The sequence below is a fragment of the Schistosoma mansoni genome, chromosome 1 (assembly GCF_000237925.1).
Source record: "Schistosoma mansoni strain Puerto Rico chromosome 1, complete genome".
Classification (NCBI taxonomy): Eukaryota; Metazoa; Platyhelminthes; class Trematoda; order Strigeidida; family Schistosomatidae; genus Schistosoma; species Schistosoma mansoni.
In genome coordinates this window covers 34,686,410-34,709,481 of record NC_031495.1, presented here as the reverse complement: position 1 = coordinate 34,709,481, position 23,072 = coordinate 34,686,410, and the positions used below count along the sequence as shown (strand labels likewise).

Sequence of the window (23,072 nt, the reverse complement as noted above, 5' to 3'; positions counted from 1 at the left end):
AAGCCAACTTCAAAGTCGCATCTGGCGATCAACACCTGACGTGGATTCCCCCATCGACGTATCAATGAACCATGGATGCTGTGAAGACTGTACAACACAAAGGACGTTATTACATGAGTATATTAGTTAAAGTAGAACCACTGCTGCATGGGCCATTCCGTGGCGTATGATTAACTGATGCGCGTTGATTGTCCTTGACCTTGACGGGGATCGATGATCTGTTTGATATCTCTTATAACCGCTAGCAAGCTCAGATTCGTCACATCTTGATATGTCCTTATTCTATCAAATATATATTCGAGCTTCTTCGCTTCTGACTTCTGACTTCACTAGGATGACACCTTTCAATTACAAAAGATGTTAATGGTTAAGGTGTCGTCAAACTTTGAATACTTGTGACGTCTTAACTTACAATTTATTTTGTATTTGTCTTTTACTACCACTTTGCCGAGATGGAGTAAGACTAAGTGTAATGTGCAGAATTAAACTGAGAAATTTTGTTTCAAGTCTTTTAAATGAACATACATTCCACTCACACTAGAAAATTGTCTTTTCTTGCAAGTTTGTGACTTAACTTCTCAACCTAATGAAGTAAGTTTTACATTACAACCTAACTCTTATCAAAACGAACTTAAATACGATGGATCAATATGTTACCATTAAAAGCAAATACTCTAAAGTACAGTCGGCGGATGGAGAAATGAGATTTTAGTATTATAGTACTACAACAACCAAGGAGCAAAGTGTGCTTGATGGTACACATGAAATATTAAATCTCTGTGGTCTGTGCATGAAAAGCTTGAACAGCTTAGCTACAACAAATACATGCTTATAAATAGATCAGCATTACTCCTTTCGTCTTGGATAAGGTGTGAAAAGTGAATATATATCGAATATCTCACATTCTATTAAGATACAGACAAAGAGATGGACAATGAACTTTGTAGTTATTTTGCTTTACACGTTTCTCGGCTCATTATCACTCTTCTTAGTTTCCGGTATAGCTCCGAAGGTTAATACTTTTAATAGTGTGTTACAAAAATCACGTCACTCACACTAAAGGTGAGTAAACGTTCGAAGTAAAGTTCAGCAGTTAACGTCAAATTAATGAGACACTCTAATCAGTCAAACACAACAGAAAATGTGTAGAAAATTTTACGATTACGATGTCTAGTTACAAGAGGCCTGAACTGCTAATGCCGAGTTGATTTCAATGCAATTAGGTAAAGATTTAGAATGTTCTTTAAAAATTCTGTCAATTTCTCGCTTTTCGTTTTCGACGTTCTCTTTACATAACCAAAAATGTATGATTAAGTACATTTACCATCAAAAACATAGCACAAAAGCAATCCCTACTTCACTAGCTAACAAGTTTCTTTATCTACTTAAATATAGTCTTTGCATTAACTGACTCCACATCAATAGACTTTGCTCAGTCAAAACTTAACTGAACCAAACTGACAAAGACATGATTTATGAACATGTTTATCAACAATTCATCGTTCACATCACTATACGAATGCGAATTAATCCCAATTTTGTCTGTTCTTGCCTTTTTAAGCCATTTTCCTGTAATTATGTCGTTTAAACAGTCGAAAGTTAGTTAAACTTGTAATGAAAATAAGTCGATAAAAACATTTTATAAAATCAAAGTTTATGGAAACCCTAGGGATTGAGGTCCCCTTCTCATGCAAGACACTAGCTAGAATCACTCTCCATACCTTGTAGAGTCTTCACGTCTACCTATTTTTGTAGGTATGTAAGTGCATAATCATTGCGTATTACTACCTATAGAGTTCACTAATACGACTGGGACTCGGAGTTTATATTCGTTAGTCTGAGCTAATCAAAGACCGGGATAGACTCATCAGAATTATGATGACACCTCGAAGAGACTAGTCTATTCACTCCGTGTTTTTAACGGATACTGACTTTATTGAGAATTAAACAACAGGTGATTTGTGACTTTTCAAAATTTCCGCTACTAGACTTCAACGGAGATGTTGGATAACGATAATGTAGATGAGGCCCATGCTCTGTCAGAATCAGAAGCTCAGGATGTCCAGCACTTACGAGAAATCGCTGGTGGAATAGGTTACTTGGATGCACTCAAGCTTTTGGAGGAAAGCTCTTGGGACTTGGAAGTGCGTCTTGAATGTTAATAATCAGTTTTCAGCGTGCCGTACATAAACTAATGGGATTTGAAGACTCTAGTTTGAGGCAGAGAAGTACTGCATCACGCGCTTCGTCCGTGCCACAGGTTTTGTCTGTTCCTTTCAATTAACTTTCCAGGTTGAGTTAGTCCCTCCCAATCAGCGAATACTGAGGTCACGAAATAGCACTCACAGTTGGTTGTGGTCTACTGCTTTGTTTTTACTTGAACCTATTCGAATGGGATGTAGCTTTTTCTTTGGAATCGTCAAATTTTTCGGTAAGCTAGAATTACTTGAATTATCTAGTGTTGAATTTTTCTTATTTTAAATCATCCGTAATTGGTGCGAATTCGGTATGACATTTTAGTCTTATGTTTGTGCAATTTATAGCTTTATGGTCAATATATTTTTAATGTACGCTGCAAAACAAAAACAGGCCTAATAATAGTGGGACTAATCTCCCCTTATAATTATTGCAGAGGATTTTTAGCACAAAATATGTAGTCTTATCAACATCCTGTCTTACATACATTTTTTAGTTTTTGGAAGTGTATTAGGTCCTAATTAGGAATTACTTGTGTTCATCCTTAAACGAACACAATTACGGAATCCCCCATTACATAGTATATTATGTTCGAAAGCTGTGGTAATCCCTTCCACTTTCTCTAGGGGATATAGAAGGGCAGAAATATGTCAATCATTATAGTTGTCCATCTTGAATTTCTCACAAATTGGGTTCAAGATGGGTTTCCAACATTTTCTGATGCGCTTAAGTACGCGCGGTTATCGTATATATTTGGTCAATCAGAATAAGTATGAAGCATGAGAACTTATAGTCGCAAACGAAGCATATTGGAGAGTTTTATTGGACCACATTTACGCAGCTTAGACTCTTCAGCTTACGTGGTAATGTAATTTTGAGTATCTTTTCGCGTGCGAATTACAAATCTCGAGTCATTTTTACCCTGTGAACTGCTACAGTATACTTAATTTGGTCCGACCCAAAATATCCTACTTCCACTGTTTACTACTGCTTAGACAAATAATGCACACCAGTTTGGCCAGGGTGGCTTTTCACTGATACGGGTTATGTCACAGAAAATTGTGTTGCGAAATCCCCCCATTTTGTGAAATCCTTGTTTTTTTCCTAATACCTCAAAGTTGATGTCACTGTTTCCTGCATAATCTTCAGAAATAACTGCTAACAGTCAAGGGTCTCATACATTAGAACAGTCCTGTGTCACTCAAAATGACCGTAGCAGCGACGGGTTCTAGTGATTACAACTGCGTATTCATTCTAAGACGTGATAGATACGGAACACACCTTACTTATTTTTATTGAAAGGAATAGGGCAAGAATCAAGTGAGCGTTTAGAGCGACACCTGGTTGTCCTTCAGGTGTTTTAATTGAGTACTTGGGTGACAGTGAGTTTCAATAGTTTGTGATTTATTAGTTTGGTGGACTTCAGTTTCATAATATTCTAACTAGTGAATGGTGTACCGGAATCTACGGGAACGTGACTTCACTTTTTTGTGACCAGAATCCCAGTTTTTAAGGGAACATTGGTGTTATTTATTTATTTGAACGCATAAATATTGGTACAAAGGGGCACCGAATACAAATGCGCCGCACAAATCTCATTTGATTTGTGTGAGGGCTGTGATACTGCCCAGGTGCCCAAACTGAAGCAGGTGGTTTTCTTAGGGGACCACACCCGGAGCCTTTGACCTAAAGGTCTGATCCACAAGGCAGTGGAGCATCGTGAGGTGATGCATTCCCATGGTAGCCGGTGACCAACGATTGATTCATACTCCATTTGTTCCTTCAGGATACTGGAGCCCATGTGCACCATTGGTTTGGAATCAGGGTTTTCCAACTCCCCTAGGTGGACTCGCCTTGTCCACCAACCCGGTTAAAGCGCCGGACATTCGTTTTTCATCCTCTCAATTTTGTAGACAACAGTAATGCTGTGAGAAGACAGTGAGTAGGACTTCCCTGGCAGAGGCTATATATGCGTGGTCATGTGAGAGCATTTGGAGAGGGAGAGCTGACTCTCCCCACCCTCGGCCGTACCAGGGCATTTGGGGGCATACATTGGTGTGGTTTGTATACTTTGATTATCTTACTATCCTGTTCTTTTCAGTTGATGGCATAGTCTTTCATGTGTCAGCATTTCCCAAACTAATGGACTGAGGGTTCACATGTGAATGACGATACTGCCTCCATTTGAGAATATCAACTCTTCAGAGTTAGAAAAAAATCAGGTGTACGTACTTATCAATATTGTCAAACACGATCTAACTTTCTATCATTGAGGTCAGTCAGTCACAACGTAGAACTTTGTACGTACGTACACCAGTTCGAGTTGCCATACCACACTAGCACAGAGATGAAGTTGTCGATTCAAATCCCATAGTGGTAGAGGTAGTACGAGAATAAGCATTATGTGAAAGATTAGGGTTTGAAGATTTTATTGAAGGAGTATGATGCAGTGAAATAAATTTGAAAAGAGAAAAAGGATAGGGACATAAAGAATTCAGAAGAACACAAAGAGTGGATGCGCCTTCGCCATTGCAAATGATTTTGAGCCATGTCATTCAGGGTCTCTAACCATTGGTTGCTATCATCTCGCGAATCCCAACCAGGTAGTCTACACCTACCAACATGACTCAGTCCAATTGTCAGTGACTTCATGGATTTGTGCCACGTTTTGGTCTGGCCACCCCTAGCTTTCTTCCAACCTACTCCTACACCATGAAACATTGCACGTCGGGGCAGTCGGTGGTTGGGCATACGCAACACGTGTCCCAGCCACCTCAACTGATGAAGTTTCACTACTTCATCAATCGATTTGCCATCATTACCTAGTACCCGTTTCCTAACAACTCCATTACTTACCTGGTGGTCCCAGGATATACAAGCAATGCTTCGAAGACACCTATGATCGAATACTAGTAGCCTACGAATGTCCTCTACTCTTATCGGCCATGTTTCACTGCCATAAAGTAGAACGGAACGAACTGCTGCACAGTAAACCCGTCCTTTGGTTGCTAGACAGATATCTGGCCTACGCCATAAATGACGCAAGTTGGCGAAAGCTAGACGAGCCTTCTGTATCCGTGCTGAGATTTATTTATGGACCACCTGTATTACTGAACTTAACTCAGTTATTTGGCATGCTGCCAGTGTTAGTGTAGCAAACTTATGTTTTGGCTGTTACTCTCTTCGCCCAAGTGTATTAAAAATAATTTATCTTGGAGCTTTTGATTCACAAAGGATTTTGTTATTATCATTATTACGAAATTAGGTCATTTTCTCCCTTTCTACAAGGTTCTTTTCATTTTATCTCAACTGTTATGTAGTCCCTGAAGCTGAAATTAGGGTAAATGTATGTTTATTGTTCTTGAGGTTTATATCGACTTGTTGTAACATAATTTTCTCCATAACAGAGGTTACGATCACCTCCATAATTACGTTTGGAATCATTTTTCTGGTATTGATACTGGAAACCAGCTCTGGAGGTAATTTGTCCGCCAGAATCAGAGCGGATACAATGAAATTGAAGCCTATGATCTGTTGATCCTAGTCACTTTGTTATATTTTTCAAATTATTATCCAGCCTAGAATTTGGATATTTCTTTTTGAGTTCTTTTTGAAGATTTCGGCTTAGTGACATACGGATTGTCTGTAACCATCCATGTTGTCTTGACTTAAGATAAAGCTATTACTGATAGAAATCACAAATGTTTGGCTGACAGAGTTCATTAATTTGTCTGGAAGATATTCTCTCTATCGGTCAAGCATAAACCTATGGAACTGACTTATGAGTAGTTAGTCACTCAAGAAAATCCATTCTCTCGGTTGTCTTTATCACTTTAGACACTGTGGGTGGATGTTGTATACATAAGGTCTTTCTTAAGTTGTAGTGTTTTTATGAATAGTATTATGTAAGAAATACCTTTTTTATTCATTTATGCAACTTTTTGGTTGCATGGTTTTAATTTAAAATTCAAATATATAAAAAGTTTTATCATAATTATTTCCCTTATCAAGCTTCGTTCCTTTGGTCTGATCCTCGGAATCGTAAGTTTTGTAACTAATTATAAATGCTCCTTAACGTCACTTTTTCAAAAAATGTACTCTTTTATATCCATAACAATTTGTCGCAGTTATATTTCACAGCTACCTGGTTAGTTCAACATACAAAATATGTGATCTTTACAAGTAGTTAGGAAATGTATGCATAGATCAACGAATTCATACATCGATACTTAGTGTATCATGGGTGTTTATCCAAAGGTTCTCATTGGCAAATTTCATCTGCACCCACTAAACTGTGACATTTTGTTATAACTTGTGCCGCATGAATGCCCTGTTAATGTATAACGTGATAATGCAACAATTAGAGAGCAGAGAATTATCGATTGGACCAATGGTACAAAACCCGTACGAGCAGTCTAGAGTATTTGTCGGTCCTGCATTCTGCCTAACCCAGCCAGTTAAGTCTAGAACATCAATCTCGGCCTCTGCTGTATGAATGATTTATTTCAAGCATATTGAGTTTATATACCAAACAGACAGACCACATTGTACCATAAAATAGGGAACAACATTTGCACAAGATTTAGCCAAATGTGGCTGTGAATAAGGGAAATAATAAATGATAGAGAGGGCATAACTCATGGATCGTAAATCGTATGATAACAGTTCATAGGTCAAAATGAAGCTTATTATAAAGGGGACATGAATATGAATAGTTTAGTTATTTAACAAGTATACGATAAAAATATATGCATAGTGTTGGTTCATAAATGGATCCCAAAAATTATCATTCATTATTCTTATGGGGACATAACACATTAGTTCTTTATTCTGTTCTGCTGACTAGTAGTTTAATACAATATATGCTTTCTTTCGAATCCTCAGTTCCCTACGTGTTTAGAATTAACTAGTATAGTAAGTGGAATTTGTACTAACCTTTTCTCAAGGACAGTATACAATTTTAATTACGTATCACTTAGACAACATACTTTTCTATAAATCTTCCTTTAGTGGTATTACTCGGCTGTACAGAGCGAAATAGATGAAAAGTTGTTCTAGTCAGTTACTCATTGAATAAAAGTTAAATGCTTAACATATTGAGTCACAGGATCGGAGTGTATCTCTGTCAAAATATGTTTGTGTCTGCGTGTAAATTTTTCACTATACTCACTAATCCGCTTTGTACTTGCAACGTAATTTTTAACAACAAATTATAAATTCGGATTTCAGGATCATTTTCAGAATCAATTATTTTGAGATAATACATTTCCTAATTGTTTGAATTTCTGGTTCTGAAATAAAGAACCAAACATTAGAATTGTGTAAGTTGACTCCATGTAAGCTCATTATTTACGACCCCCAAATGCCCTGGTACAGCCGAGGGTGGGGAGAGTCCGCCAATATATATATATATATATGCCCCACACAATAAAAATAAGGTTGTGAAGGGATCAAGAAAGGAAAATAAGTATAATATTAAAAGAACAAAAAAAATGAATTAGTGTATGAAAGTGAAAAAAATACTAGGAGAAGCGGTTCGGTTAAGAAAAATACAGTTGGAAAGGTTTCTTTCAGTTAAAGAAGAAAGTAAAAGAAAGTTACACCAGGACCGCCACTGGCTTCCGTTCTGAGTTGTGTCTGATAACGTTTGAAGCCATTGTGTTACACCATCTCTAGAACGGAACCCCGACTAGAGAGTCGTAAATGACCATCAAAAGCCAGTCCTGTATAACTTCCTTTCACACCACGACACCATGTCGTGCGCTAATCACCTCCACTTTTTCCAACCGGGCCAGGTGTCGGAAAATAATGCACGATCTAGGATTTTCTAGGATGACATTCGTAGTACATGTTCGAGCCACCGAATTCTGTGTCTCGAAATGATGATATCAGTTGAATTGTCGTCCCTGTGCTCGAACAGTCGTTATATTACTAACACAGTATTGCCACTGGATGTCAGGAATCTTTAAGAGACAACAATGATCAAACACATACAGTTGTCTAATAATGTCAACTTGGAGAGGCCAGATTTCAAAAGCATAGGGCAAAAATGCTGTCATCGACGCGTTGTGGATCTGACCTTTTACAGAGGGAACAACATCACAAAGGCTCCAAAGATGGCTCAGATTGTCGTAAGACTCTTTGGCTTTCACGATACGTGAGTTGATCTCATTACTCACGCCACCACCAGCACTTATGCAGCTCCCCAGATACACGGACTTCTCGACTACTTCTATCTGTTCACTACCCAATGTGAGTGCTGTTTCAGGGTCCTCCCAGTCTTGTATAAGTACTTTGCACTTGAAAGGTAAGATGCAAAGCACATTCCATGCCTATGGACACTGATTGCCAACTGATTAAGTGCGGATTGCATGGCTTGAGTATCATCCGCGTAATCAAGACCGGAAAGTCTTTCTTCAGGCAACATATTCAAAACACCACTACTTCCATCCACCAGAGCTGTTTTTAAAATGACTTTGATGGCAAATTTAAATAGGAATGGTGAGATTGTGTAATCCTGTATGGTCCCATTTCTTGAATGAAACAATGGAAAGAGGTGGTTGTGTTTTCTCGCTCCACCTGGGGTGTTTGTATATAAGGCCTTCAATACATCAGTAAGCTTCTCAGGGATACCTCCCAACAGACTATCCCAGAGAACAATCTTGTCTAACGAATTGAAGGCAGCTCTGATGTCGAGCAACACAATGATTGTTAGCCTGCAATAAGTATGGCGGTATTCTAAAATTTGGTCGAGGCTGAAGTTATAATCAATAAATCCTCGACCAGAAAGAAAAGCAGCCCGCTCTTCGCAAGTCAATCTTTCTCGGGTTTTGAACAATCTGGGAAGCATGATGAAAGCCAATAGTTTGGGCTCGGAAGAGCACTTGTACCCCGATAGTTGTTGTATAGGTGGCGTGAAACCTTTTTAAAAATAGGGACGGCTGTTGATTCATTTCATGATGTTGGATCGCTCTAACTGCCAAACGTTTGCGAATAATTCAGTCAGTCTTATAACCTCTAGGTCGCCACCATCCTTAAAAGGGATCGGAGGTAAGTCATCTGGATCTCGTGATTTGTGACGCTTCATGAGTTCGAGTTCCTTGGAAACATTCTCCCTGTTAAGTGGGTGAATTGTCACCAGCCATGAAGGAAGGGACATTCTGATCGATGTCGCTGGGCAGCAGACCAGTTAGACTGTTCCTCGAAGAACTCTGTTCATCGTCCAAGTCGTTGGTAAATGCTATTGATTGGCATCTCTTCAGCTCTATAGACTTTTTCACTCATACTAGACGTCTTGCTACCAGTGGCTCGGATTAATTTAAAGGGCTTCCGGCAGTCACCAGATACAACTGTTGCTTTCAACTCCTTAGAACATTCCAACCAACAGATTCGGTCTTCAAGCACAATTTCATTACTTAAATATCTACATTTGTTGTCTAACTCGCGGTTACCAGGAGTAGACCGATGTGCTTAAATGAGTTGTAAGGAGTCTGTGGAAGCTCAGTGCTTATAAACAGAACGTTTCGTGAAGCCGCAGGCGACTTCACTCGCTATTTTCCAGGCGTCACGCAAATCCAGCCAGTGATCTCCTATACATTTTGGTGAGTTGATAGCTGGCCTTGAATCTAGATCAGTTTGATATTTAATCACAACAGAAACTAAAGCCAATGTGCTTACATCGATCCGTTTATGATGATGAATTTGTTATCCACCCAGACGTAAGATATGATCGGAGTCCAGATAAGTACTCCAAAAGGAGCGATAGTCTTGTACTGCGGTAGCTGATCGTGATGTGATCAGTCTGAGTTCAGGCTTGAGATGGAGAGAGAGAGCACATCGGCAATGACTGTGCCAGCAACAGGTTGTACTCTGAGCAAAGGTGCAGTAAATAGTCACCGTTATCTAACTTGCGGCCAACAAGTTTTTATTGGGCGCCCGAACGATTCTCCTCTGCGTCTAGACGCCTTACCTGCTCATTTAAATATCCGACTAGTACTACAATATCTGTCAAACACTTTCTGAAGATCACTAAACTGGTGGTAAAACTCACCATTGATTGCACCCAAGCTGCAATCCGTCGGGGCGTTGACGGAAATAACGAAAAAACACCACACTGACTTCTAACTTTGATAACACTATAATCTAACAACACATAATCGACTTTTGATGTCGATCCAATCGATTAGTGCTCCTTCAGCTCTGTTGCTTAGTGCGACATTAACCCCATCAAAACCAGACGAAGATGCCACAAGGTCCCTGCATAAGCAATAGATAGAAAAGCAAAAGTGTCATGAGTGTATCATTTGTACCTACTAACCCGGTTTAAGCAACGGGCATTCGTTTTCCGTCCTCTTCACTTCATAAACAACACCCCCACCACGTAAAGGGAGTGAGTGGGACTTTTTTGGTAGTGACTATATACACGTGGCCATGTGTTATATCCGAACAAAGAATAAATGAATGGTAACTGCTTGGAGTTATTGGGGACTATTATTATGTTGGATGGAAAATACTGGTGGGCAGCCTATGCTCCTCCACGAGGGGTAACAGGAGTACGTGAATAATTATATTCTTATCGGATACTTATTGAACAACTAGTTCATATATATACCTTTTATCTTAAGCTTTTATTTGACCTATCGGATTGTATTCTAACCTTCTGTGTTAGCTTGCGAATGTGTCAAATGCTTCTGGGTTATTCACTCAGTTTTTTCTCATCCGTTGGATCAAATGTTAATTTAAATCACGTGATTATAATCTCGGTTACAATCAGAGGCCAACTGAATAAGTAGATCCTGCTAATGATAAGCCCATGGCTGGTAGAGTGTTTAACATTTAATTAATTTAGATGCTGTTTGATTTTTTCCCACATTACCGTTAACATCCATATTGCTGATTATTTATAGAGGTTACAGATCCTGCCGGTGATGTAAGAAAATTTATCCAGCACTTCAAAGAAACCTACGGACCTGTGAATACTAGTTTTGACGTTGATGGCAATTCAAATCCAACTGAAAATTCTACTTCTGATTCATTTCCACCTTTCTTCGAGGGAACTTATGCCGATGCTGTTCAAGAAGCTAAACAAAGTTTACGATTTCTGATTGTTTATTTACATGGAGATTCACATGAAGATACCCATCGGTTTTGCAAGTAATATTTTACTTATATTCCATCTATACCAATTGTCTGAATTTATCTTATACAGAACCACCTATATTTATATACACATCCTCATCATAGTAGCAAGTTCAGTTGTTTCCGTATCAGTATAATGATCTTTTGATAAAGTTGTATTTAACTAAGAGCTTAAGGACGTTTATATTGAATTATATGATGTAACATTTAATCTTTCGAAATTGGTTGCATTACACATTTCTTCCACCGCTGAAAACATTGCATGTTAGAAAATTGAAAAAAAACCAACATAATAAGGTTAGCCACTTGAGTTTGAGCAAGTGCTCTATAAATTAATAATTTAGTTCTTTGATTTGCTTTTAATGATTTCATAACTTAAGTATTTAGTCATATGAGTTGGAAACGTGTTCGTGCTTGTGGGGGTAGTGAAGGGATAAAACTCCTCAATTAAACGATCAATACAAAATTTTTCACTCTGTAGTGCAGTGCTTCGCTGATCTTTCACCTCGATAACCGTTATAATACAAATCTTAACGGTGCATGAAATCAGAAGGCAAAGAGAATCTGCAACTACAGTTTACTCTCAAATGACAGGCCACAAAACCACAAGCTTATGAGTAAGTATCAGCGAGCAAGCGCAAGCAATCACATAGTCAAATTTATAGTCAAATCGTATAAGGGTACAGCAAGACAAAGCAAAAGGTAATAATAGGATTTGAATGCATACATATGTGGGTAGGAAGATGAATCATCGAATAATATTCAAGCTATCAGTCAGTCAGCAAGCAATCAACGTTTTGGCTGAAGTCTGTCATGTGCTCTAGTAATCATGACAGTACAAAGATATATGCGAATTGTTACTATCCCAATGACAATGTCTGTAAAGTAAGTTAATAAAAGGGCTTAACCAAACTTAATCATAATCGAAATTGGGTGTAGGATAGTTGCTATAACTCATTTGAAGGTGAATAAATGTAAATGAGGGAAGACAGGTGTCATATAAATGCGAATTAACGATCCAATGTACATATTAGTCCACATTAGATAGTTTGTAATGAAAAAAGATGGCATTGTAATAAATTCCGTATCGAAATCTTTTTCTTACTTATTACTATATCCTTTATGTAATAATTTATCCGTTAAATTTCCAATACTTAATTTAGTGATACTTTCATCTTTCAGGGATATTCTTCAATCGGAAGACGTTTTACGGTTTCTTAGAAATTCCAATGAATTATTATTTTGGGGTTGTAATATTGAGTCTCCTGAAGGTTATCGTGTATCACGAACTCTTCGAGAGCATACATATCCGTTCATTGGAGTCATTGGCTTGACTAATATGCCAAGTAAGCAGTAATATTTAATTATGCATCAGGTTCTTAAATGTTGCATATGTTGGCAAAAACTGAACACTACCTTTGTAAGTTGTGGATTCAGTCCAAATGAGTCAAATTAAAATTTACGGAAATTATATTTATGTATTCTTTATGGAGAAAGGTTTTGGATTTGCAGTGATCACGTTTTGATTATCAAAATGATTAACAGAATACTGTTCAATAGTTAATGCGCAGTGAACTAATATGGTCGACTGGTAGCCGCTCACGAGACCCGATTATTGATAAAAGCTTTCGACTGAACTGATATCAAAAGACAACATAACTGGTAACATAATGCATACTTTTACAATAAAAACAACCATTACATAAGAAATCTTAGCACCAAAACCATCATGATTATACATCACTTATTACATAAATGACTGTAGAATATGAGTGTTATTTGTTACTCACATGCCCAGGAATTAATCTTGACTTATTCAATACTAAACATTCATTATGTATTATCATGTTAGAAAATATATTCTCAATATTGTATGCTGAGAAAGTTGTCATAGATTTAACATTAACGTAGTTTTGAGAAATATTTTCATACTTAACAAATTTTTGTATACAATGTTTTGTGGACCTAGCCAGGCTCGGAAATTCAAACTAAAATTCGGTATCAACCAGTTTCAGTTTTTTAACTTTGCGAAAGTGTTGTGACAATATGAATTAAGGTCCATCTTATTAGTATGGATACATTCAATACTCTCAATATACTTAAAAAATAAATGAACTACATAGCTTTAAACCAGTAGTTCCCATGTTTAGTAAGTTTTTAACTGTTTTTTACTTAGTTTACTAAGCTTATTGTATACTCATCGGTTTCATCATACGAAAACCGATACCTCTGAAGTTTTATATTATTTAAGGGCTTTGTTCTTAAGTTCCATTTTTTTCTTGTCTACTTTTCCATTGAAGTTGACATTATTTCTCTCCTACTTCTCATCTTGCTAATCACTTTATATGTATACGTAAAGTGTGGTAACTTAGCCCAGTACATATTTGTTCCAGGTCCTACACTACCTATGACTGACATGAATACAAAACATATATATATATATATTCTGTTTTTTCAAAAATATAATGTGGTACTAAATAGGTTCGCCTGAATAAATACTGTGTTTAGAGTAATTCTCATTCTTTTTTCCCATCACTGTTGAATATATTTGTATTTACTAAACTATCTGGTGGTTTCAATGTAATTTAAGATTAAATCTGATTCTCATTTGTTAATCCTATTCCTTTGAGTGCTGAACTTAGATTCCCGACTTAAACGTTACGCAGATATAATTTGTTGATAAATGCGGGGGTGGTTTGAAATGTTAAATTTCATACTGTTTCAAAAAAAATTTTTTTTCTTTTTATTATTTTCATCAGTTTCGGAAAGTGGAATCTATACCGGAAGTAGTACACGAATGGCGTTACTAGGGCGCATAGAAGGTGTATTAGAATCATCAGAACTTGTTAATCAGTTGAATAGTATACTGAATGAACATCAAACAGCTATAATAACAGCTCGATTAGACCGGTAAGTTTTCTTTATAAAAAAGAAAAGTAACAATGTAAAGTATACATAAAGTTTTTTGAAGCAAGACTTCTTAAGCAGTAGTAACAGGCTCAGTAAAGTATGAAATACATTTCACCAATCTTAATTATTGTAAAATTAAGACTAGATTGATTTCATGTTATGAAATAGGGATTTTGTTATTTATGAAGGACATAATAGTTGCATTCAATTTTTTTATTTGTATAGTTGACTGATAAACCAGAACTTTTTGGTAAGCAGTTCTTACGAATGCGATATGAAGCAGTAAGTTAATGATTAATACGCTCAACTTTCAAATAATAGATCGTAGATTCAAACACCAATTCAGTATGAACTACTAAGTAGTGCCACCATCCATCATACAACACTGTATTATTCAAAATCGAGTACGTATGTCTGGATATAGTTAATGAGTTACTTCTGAGCAGATAGGTCGAACGACTAAAAATATCTTTTTTCATTAAATTATGTTTCACCAGGGTTCAAGTTTGACCCATCTCGTTCAAAAATTAATTGAATCATAAACAAAGTAATTTAAAGTTAATTTTCGTTATGGATTTATATCAAGTGGAGTTATTGCAAACCAGAGATCGCTAGACAGTTTTTTCATTCCGTTAGCCATAGGATCATGAATGCATTCATCTGGATCAGCCTCGTTTACAGAACTGCCAAAATGTGAACTCAGTTGTTCCTGGAGCTTACTTTTGGCTTTCTCACCCCCCAGTTCAATTCTAATGGGTCTTCGTAGTGTAGTTTTTCGGCGTCCAATGAGACACAAACAAATGCGTGCTCGTATTAAAGCATGATCAGAGTCTAAACATGTATTCCCGTACGGGCGACAATCTTCTATTTAGCCTCTTCAACGATGACTGATGGCAATATGATCTATTTGAGTCCATCGTTGGTTTGGTGCAGGTGGTCGCCATGTTAGACGATGTCTCTCCTTATGCTTAAAATTAGTGTTTGCTAAACATAAACTATTGTCTGAGCATAGTTGCAACAGACGATCACCATTGTCTTTTCGTTAAGTTGGGATACCAAAAATACCCACCTAAATGTCTTTCTGTTTGGTTTAAGCTACATAATTGGGCATTAAAATCACCCGCTGCGAGTAGTATGTCCGAGCTTTTAAATATATGAAGAAGTTCAGACAGCTTTCTGTAAAAGTCATCTTTTGCTTCATCATGGCTATAGTCAGTGGGAGCGTTAGCAGAAACGAAAGAAAAGGTAACGACGTGTGTCCTTTTCCTTCCGAGTTCTTACGGAGCCATTTAGCCGGACAGTACATAGGCGGCTGTTTATGGAGATCCACTCGAATAGTGCTTGTTCTGCTCTCGTACTAAGTGCTATGCCTACACCTGTGTTATGCCCCGATAGGGATAATGAATGGTAACTTTGGGATCTATTTATGAACCAATACTGTGCATATATTTTTTTATCGTATAATTGCTAAATAACTAAACTATTCATATTCATGTTCCCCTTATTATAAGCTTTATTTTGACCCATAGACTTTTATTATACGATTTACCATTCATGAATTACACCCTGTCTACTAATTACCGTTTTTCCCTATTCACAGCCACATTTGGCTAAATCTTGTACCTATGTTATTTTCTATTTTATGGTACGTGGTCAGTTTGATTGGTATATGAACTCAGTATGTTTGAGAATAATGATTCATATTGCAGAGCCTGAGATTGGTGTTCTGGACTTAACTGGCTGGGCTAGGCAGAAAGGAGGACCGATAAGTACTCAAGGCTGCTCGTACGGTTTCCATGTGTCACTGTTCCAATCGATAGTTCGCTGCTCTCTGATTGGCGGTCTTATCACGTCATACGTTAACAAGCACATCCACTCGGCCACAAGATATAACAACCTGCAAGTCCATGAAAACTACTCATCGGGTCGCCAAATACACGGAGGATGTATCTCATCAGTTCTCCATTTGGCGAGGTGAGGTCAAGTGAATGACCACACTAGGATCCTGTATGTGTGTTTCGGTGACACAGCATACATCAATGGTACGAGATTCTAGGGTTTTAGCAAAGGAGGCCTGATGTCCGATTTGACATAGGGTGCGTACGTTAAAGGCTCCAAAGTGTAGTCTGGAGCGAGGTTTTAATAGTCCTGGGACAGTGTTTTGCGCACTAGAATCGTTGGTTATGGTGACACTTGAGGAGGAAGCCGAAAGAGGAAGTTTAGAGTTGAAAGTCAATGTAGGAAAAATAATGGGGATTGAAGAAGATCGATTATGAATACAGTGGTCTTGAGTGCAATTAAAGGTATAAGGGCGGTTATCACTTTCCGGTCGCCCACGCCGTGGAAGGGTTCTTCTAGAGATACCTGAAAAGAAAATTGGATTAGAAGTGGTTTTGGTGACTTGCGAGCGTGACCGCAGTGCCCAAGGGACAACTGCTTGAGGCCAGTCACACACGACCTTTTCGTGAGTAATTTTTGTGTTAGCTCCATACTTGTTGAAACCTTACCGCGGAGACCGATGTTCGTAGGATAGGGTGAGGTGTGCACTTTTAGGGTCGACCTTTTCTAACCCAACCTTTCCTTTATGGGAAGGCAGCGTCGCTGTTATGCTGGTTGTCTAAGGGAAACACCTTACTGCCGTCACAGCTCTGTATAGTCAACAGTACGACTTCACCTTCGAACCTCGGGCTTGTTGCTTTTAGTCTTACCGCTCTCCAACCGACCTGCCTGGCATGATAGGACCTTGACGAATGATTGTCCCAGCCAGTGTAGCTCGATTGTTTCATCAAGATAGACAAGCCCGACCACCACGTCAAGGTAGCAGCAACGGTCTGGAGGTGAGGTGAGACGCAGGATATTAAGGAATGATGATAAATCAGTTGATGAGGTTGTGAATCTCCATCTACTAAGATGGTTGTGCCACGCACTATGCATGCTGAACCACCGATTACCGCGGCACACAATACTGACTAGCGTTGGAGACAAACAGAATAAAGTTAGGGCCAGTCAAAAACGTGGCACCAGTCCGTAAAGTTGTTAACTTCTGGTCTGAGTCATGTTGGTAGATGCAGACGTTGAGGATGCTAGATCCCCAAAACTCACTTGGTGAATGTCTTATTTTTGTTGATTTATTTTGGAAATTTGAACTTCTTGTTTTCGCGCCAAAAGCGCCCTTTTTCGTCTTCATGTCGTATTTCCCACATGGGAGGACCTTAAATGTCATAGTTTCATTGTCTCTTGTAATATGCTATTTTGTAACGTCTCCCAAGGACATTTTTATGTTGTATATATACGCTTGAGTTTTGCTTGTTGTTGTTCGTGCTTCTGGCTGTTTGTGGAATACATTTTCTTTATTCTGTACCTGAACTTCTCCCTAGTTACCGGGGCTGGGATGCATTGGAATAGTTAGCTTATTTGGTCATTGGGTCGCTGAGTCTTTGTTCCGCTCTCAGATTTATCTGAACTCGTAATCTCTTCAAACATAGCAGCACATTACTTAGTTGGGGTCCGTGTGACTCATGGTTGGAGACTCTAAGTGACATAACTCAGAATCGATCACAATGGCGTAGGTGCATACAATTTTTGTCTACCTTTGTAACGTGAGATTAAAATTACTGTACACCTTCCCACGGTCTTATTCTTTCTCCCTGTATCATGCTCGTATTTGCAATCTTTATATATATATATATATATATATATATATATATATATATATATATATATATATATATATATATATATATATATATTACTACCATTGAAGCAACTGCTTTTATAAATTTGGTGTTCATTTTGTTGTGCTAATGAGGTATAACAACTTAGACCAATGCATATGTGTGTCTGGTCATACGTTGTAGCTGACTGACTTGTAATGTACACTTGATGAGATCTGTATGTATGCATGCAATTGTAACTTTGTTGTGGTGAATTTTCTTTTACTTGCAGACTTACATATGTAATTCGTATTACTTGAGTTTTTAATTAACAGAAAAGAATAGTGTATTTTGAAGAATAAACTATTCATCTGAATGATAGTTAAATGTGTTATTGTAGTGATCTGGTGTCTTTCTACGGACTTATCAATATTATTTTTATTCACTAGTTGGAAAGTTTGTTGTAATAGACGCTATCGTTATATACATAAAAAATAGCTATTCAGTTTTACATTCATCGTATATACTATCTCTTTATCTACTATGTATTGAGGTAGTCGGTTATTTTTATGACCAGTTCTTATATATATATATATATTACAGTTTAATCTATGAATTTACACTTCATTATTTTGTATGTTATCGATAAATCTATTTTCATATGGTATAGCCTTTTTCATAGCTAAATAAACACGAAACAACTTGTTGCTTCTGTTAATCAATATTCGGATGTTTGTGTGATCTACAATATCTAATAATGAGTTAAAGACAAATAATCTGGTATTCCTTTATTAAAAATATATTTTATACTGAATCCCCTAAAATGACTCTTTTAAATGAGTGAATAACCGAGTGAATTTGTGCTAGAGATTTACGTCAATTTTATTTAGCTTAAGCTGGTTGATTAATGCTACTCAACTCACATCAATAGTTTAATAAATGTAAAAAAATTATGTATCACTACGAAATCTTTTATGTCATCTGAAAATTGCTTTTGTTATTTATAGTACATATCAACTCATTATTATAACAAAAAAGTTTAATATGTATCACATAAATGATTGCCTAAAACTATGCAGACAAGTCTCATGGTATACAGGCAGTTTATTGGAACAAGATTTCTCCTCCATTCCTTATTTTATTTATTAGTAAGTCGGTTAACAAATTTACTGATTTTTATTCACTCACAATCTAACGGCAAGCAAGTATGAAATAAAAGAACTTTCGGCAGCGCAAATGTTCTTATTTGACTCAATCTTGATAATTGGATTTGACGTAAACTTGTTGCTTAATCAATTCTTGAGTCATTTGTAACCCACTGATGGGTTTCCTTCCGTAACGTATTAAATATTCCGCTGTCTTGGATGGGTTCTTTCCTCTAAAAACCCTTACCGTACATCTCTTACTGTGGTATGGTCTACTGATATCCTCATAAATAGTATATGGCGATGGTCAGGCATAGAATGTATTTTGGCAGAAGACCGATAAGGAAAGAACTGAAATGAAGCGCAATTGGTAGGAAAATGCATAGACAATGAAATTATGGGAGATGGATCGATATTTACGGAAGGAACAGTGAAGATTGAGACAATCGATTGTTATTTTTGCAAATTAACTGTTTGCTGTATGGTTATCAGAATTTAGCGAGATAGTCTGTAATTTGTGCTTAAATACATTCGATTGTCCCCAACTAATGTTCTGTTCATTACATTACTAGCATTATTACATTGCTTGTAGTTTTCAGTATTTACAAATTGTCGTTTTCAATGATCTTTTTCCATACTAATTTCGCGAACATTTTATTTATTTATTTAAACACATATATATTGGTACAAAAGGGCACCAGGTACATATGCGCCACACTATTTGTGTGTGTGGGCTGTGATACTGCCCGGGTGCCCAAACCGAAGCAGGTGGTTTTCTTAGGGGGCCACACCCCGAGCCTTTGACCAAAAGGTCTGATCCACAAGGCAATGGAGCATCGTGAGGAGATGCAGTCCCATGGTAGCCGTTGACCAATGACAGGTTCGTCCGCCATTCGTTCCATCAGGATACTGGAGCCCATGTGCACCATTGGTTTGGAATCAGGGTTTTCCAACTCCCCTAGGTGGACCCTCCGTGTCCACCAACCCGGTTAAAGCGCCGGACATTCGCTTTTCGTCCTCTCACTTTCGTAAACAACACCCCCGCCACGAGAAGGCAGTGAGTAGGACTTCCCTGGCAGAGGCTATATATTCGCTGGCCATGTGCGAGCATTTCGAGAGGGAGAGTAGACTCTCCCCACTCTCGGCCGTACCAGGGCATTTGGGGGCATAACCCGTCTGTTTGTGTTGCATGAATCCAGGATGATATAAAACTACGAAACTCACAATTCTCACACAGCAAATTTTAATCTTTGTATGCATGGCTATCTAGAAGGCTCATTAGCTTTTGCAAACTTGCATCACTTGTGGCGTAGATAGGATATCTGTCTGCCAACCAAAGGACGATTTTACTGCGCATCAGTTCTCTCCATCCAACTTTATGGATGTGAAACATGGCCATTAAGAGTAGAGGATATTCGCAGGTTATCAGTCTTCAAAACAGCAATCATCTCTTTTGGGATCACCGAGTAAGCATTACTTTGGTTAGAAATAGGGTACTAGGTAGGGTTACCGAATCGATTGATGCGGTAGTAAATGACCAACTTAGATGGTTAAGACATATGTTACGTATGCCCAACCACTACTTACCTCTACCAGCGATGTCGTGTGGTTGTAGTAAACTGAAAGAAAGCCAAGAGCAACCAAACCACAGCATGGCATCAGTCCATGAAGCCACTGCCAATTGGACTGAGGCATGCTAATAGGTGTAAACCACCCAGTTCAGGTCTGTGTGATTGTCGTAATCAATGGTTAGATAGTGAATGACATGGTTCAGAATAGTTTGCGATGGCGCAGGTGCATTCACTTTTTGTCTGCTCTTAGTTTCTAAATTCCCCTTACATTTTTTTAATACTCCACTAATTTATATTTTCTTGAATTGTACCTTCAATGCCTAGTCTTTTCTGTTACCATTGATACTTTTATTACTTCTGCTACTCTGGAATTTGCCCTAACAATTTCATCTCCCTGTGTTAATGGGGTATGACAACTTAAACTAGTGTACGTACGTACCAGGTTCTGCATTGCGGGTGACCGATTGGAATTTTACCAATTAATTGCTCATTTGGTGACTTAGCTTAGAATCATTTGCGATGGCGCATATACAATCACTTTTTATCTTCCCTTCGTACTTGAATTGGGCTATTCCTTCATGCATACCTTCTTATTGTTTTTTAATATCATATTGTCGCGGTTTAGTATTTCTTTTTTCATCGTTCCCACTCTGTTATATCAATCTCTTTTGTTATTTATTCTCGTCGTACTAATCAGGCATGACAACTTGCGCTAATGGACATCTGTGATAGACATCATATCAATGTCTGTCTAACTGTTTAATTTCAATTATTTTAGTTCTCTCATAACAGTTAAGTTATTATCACTCTTGGCAGTCTACTTAGCCGAGTAGTGTAAAGCTGGTTTTTCTGAATAGTTAGAACGTTCTCTTGTTTTTATGCTTTCAGGCTAAATTTTTACAAATCAAACTAATTTTACGAAAAAGGGGTGTAAGTATCCACTCAAAAAAGAAAGCTTTTCATGATACGTTCAACTATTATTCTGATGCATATAACTTATATGCCAAAAGTATAAACTTCACAGGTGAATAAAGAAACTTAAAAGACTGTTACAGTACTGGTCACAGAGTTCAAACCATATCTTGTCAAGTTTTGTATTTTTGATATAGCTAGGAAATCGGTCGTTAAGTTTTAATTTTACCAAACTTCCTATTAGCTTCATTATATTACGCCCCACTCCTTCTTTTTGTAGGAGTGAACGAGAAATGAATGCTCAATTGAGGCGTGAGCAAGACTTAGCTTATGAGGCATCACTTGCTGAGGATCGAGCTAAAATGGCTGCTCGAGAGGCACAGCAACGAAGTGCTGCTTTAGAAGCGGAACAGCTAGCCAAAGATGCAAAACGAAAGGAGGATCTACAAAAAGCTCACATTAATCGCAAGCGTATATGGAAAAATAGGTTACCACCACCACCTAAGTTTGAAGAGGGATCTACGGTACAGTTGTCATTCAAAATGCCACATGGTTCCAGAGTTTCTCGCGTCTTCAACTTAAACGATTCTATCAAGGTAGTTTTCAGTGATTTTTTTTACAAAATATTTCATTTCGAATCGTACCGTGTCAAGTTAATCATCCGTACACTCAATATTATTAATCTTTTTTTCAGCTGCTCTACTATTTCATATTATCTCAGGATGATTCACCAACAGAATTCGAAGTGCAATCCAATTTTCCTAAACGTATTATACCATGTCAACCATTTGAAGAATCTGATGTGGAAGACTACGTAAATACTCCTGATAATAAGATGGATTGCGATGAGCCTGAAGTGATTACAGATTGGTCTCCTAAATGTCAGAATGATCCACCATCATTTTTTGATATTGATTTGACAAGACCAGAAATGTTGTTTGTTCTCAACAAGGATGCATGATATTATGGAGTTTTGAGCTTCCTACCCTTCCAACACCAATGTAGCTATTTCTTTATGGATAAAGCTATTCCATTGTTAAATAGGTCCATGTATTATGTTTTTGGTGTAGTATTCTGTCCTCCAAATAAGTACGGATAATAATAATAGTAATAATATAATAAATGACTTGAGGAGTCATTTTCTTATACAGTTGTTCTAATGTATTTTTCTCCGATTATTTTATTCATACTCGTATCATTTTCTTACTCTGGTCTCACATACAATATTACACTTATTTTGCTTGTATTAATTCCCATTGGCATATAACATTCCTTATACACATGTGGTTTCTCATGAAAACAGACTCCTAACTGTTAACCTGTTTATCTACTTCAATATTTTTGTGAACTGTTTTGAGGTAATATTGAAGTTCACTTTCAGACACTATGTGATCAATTGTATGAAAAGTCTTTCCCCTTGTTTTTCAGATATGCACACGGATTTCGTGCAAATTAGTTCAACTAACACTGTTTTTATTACTACAATAATGATAATCACTTGTATTTTATTTGTGTACAGTACAAGCATTGAACTGCTTTTATTTCAT

General features: G+C 37.5%; 1 protein-coding gene across 1 annotated transcript; it reads left to right on the top strand.

The window, feature by feature from the left end:
* Window positions 1-1,970: 1,970 nt before the first annotated feature.
* Window positions 1,971-23,072, top strand: Smp_084610 (fas-associated factor-related). Its single transcript, XM_018794181.1, has 9 exons — window positions 1,971-2,144; window positions 2,177-2,260; window positions 2,293-2,431; window positions 6,208-6,237; window positions 11,103-11,349; window positions 12,517-12,680; window positions 14,094-14,244; window positions 21,806-22,121; window positions 22,220-23,072. The coding sequence occupies exons 1-9, from the start codon at window positions 2,001-2,003 to the stop codon at window positions 22,484-22,486; spliced, it is 1,542 nt and encodes a 513-aa protein (XP_018648619.1). The 5' UTR covers window positions 1,971-2,000; the 3' UTR covers window positions 22,487-23,072.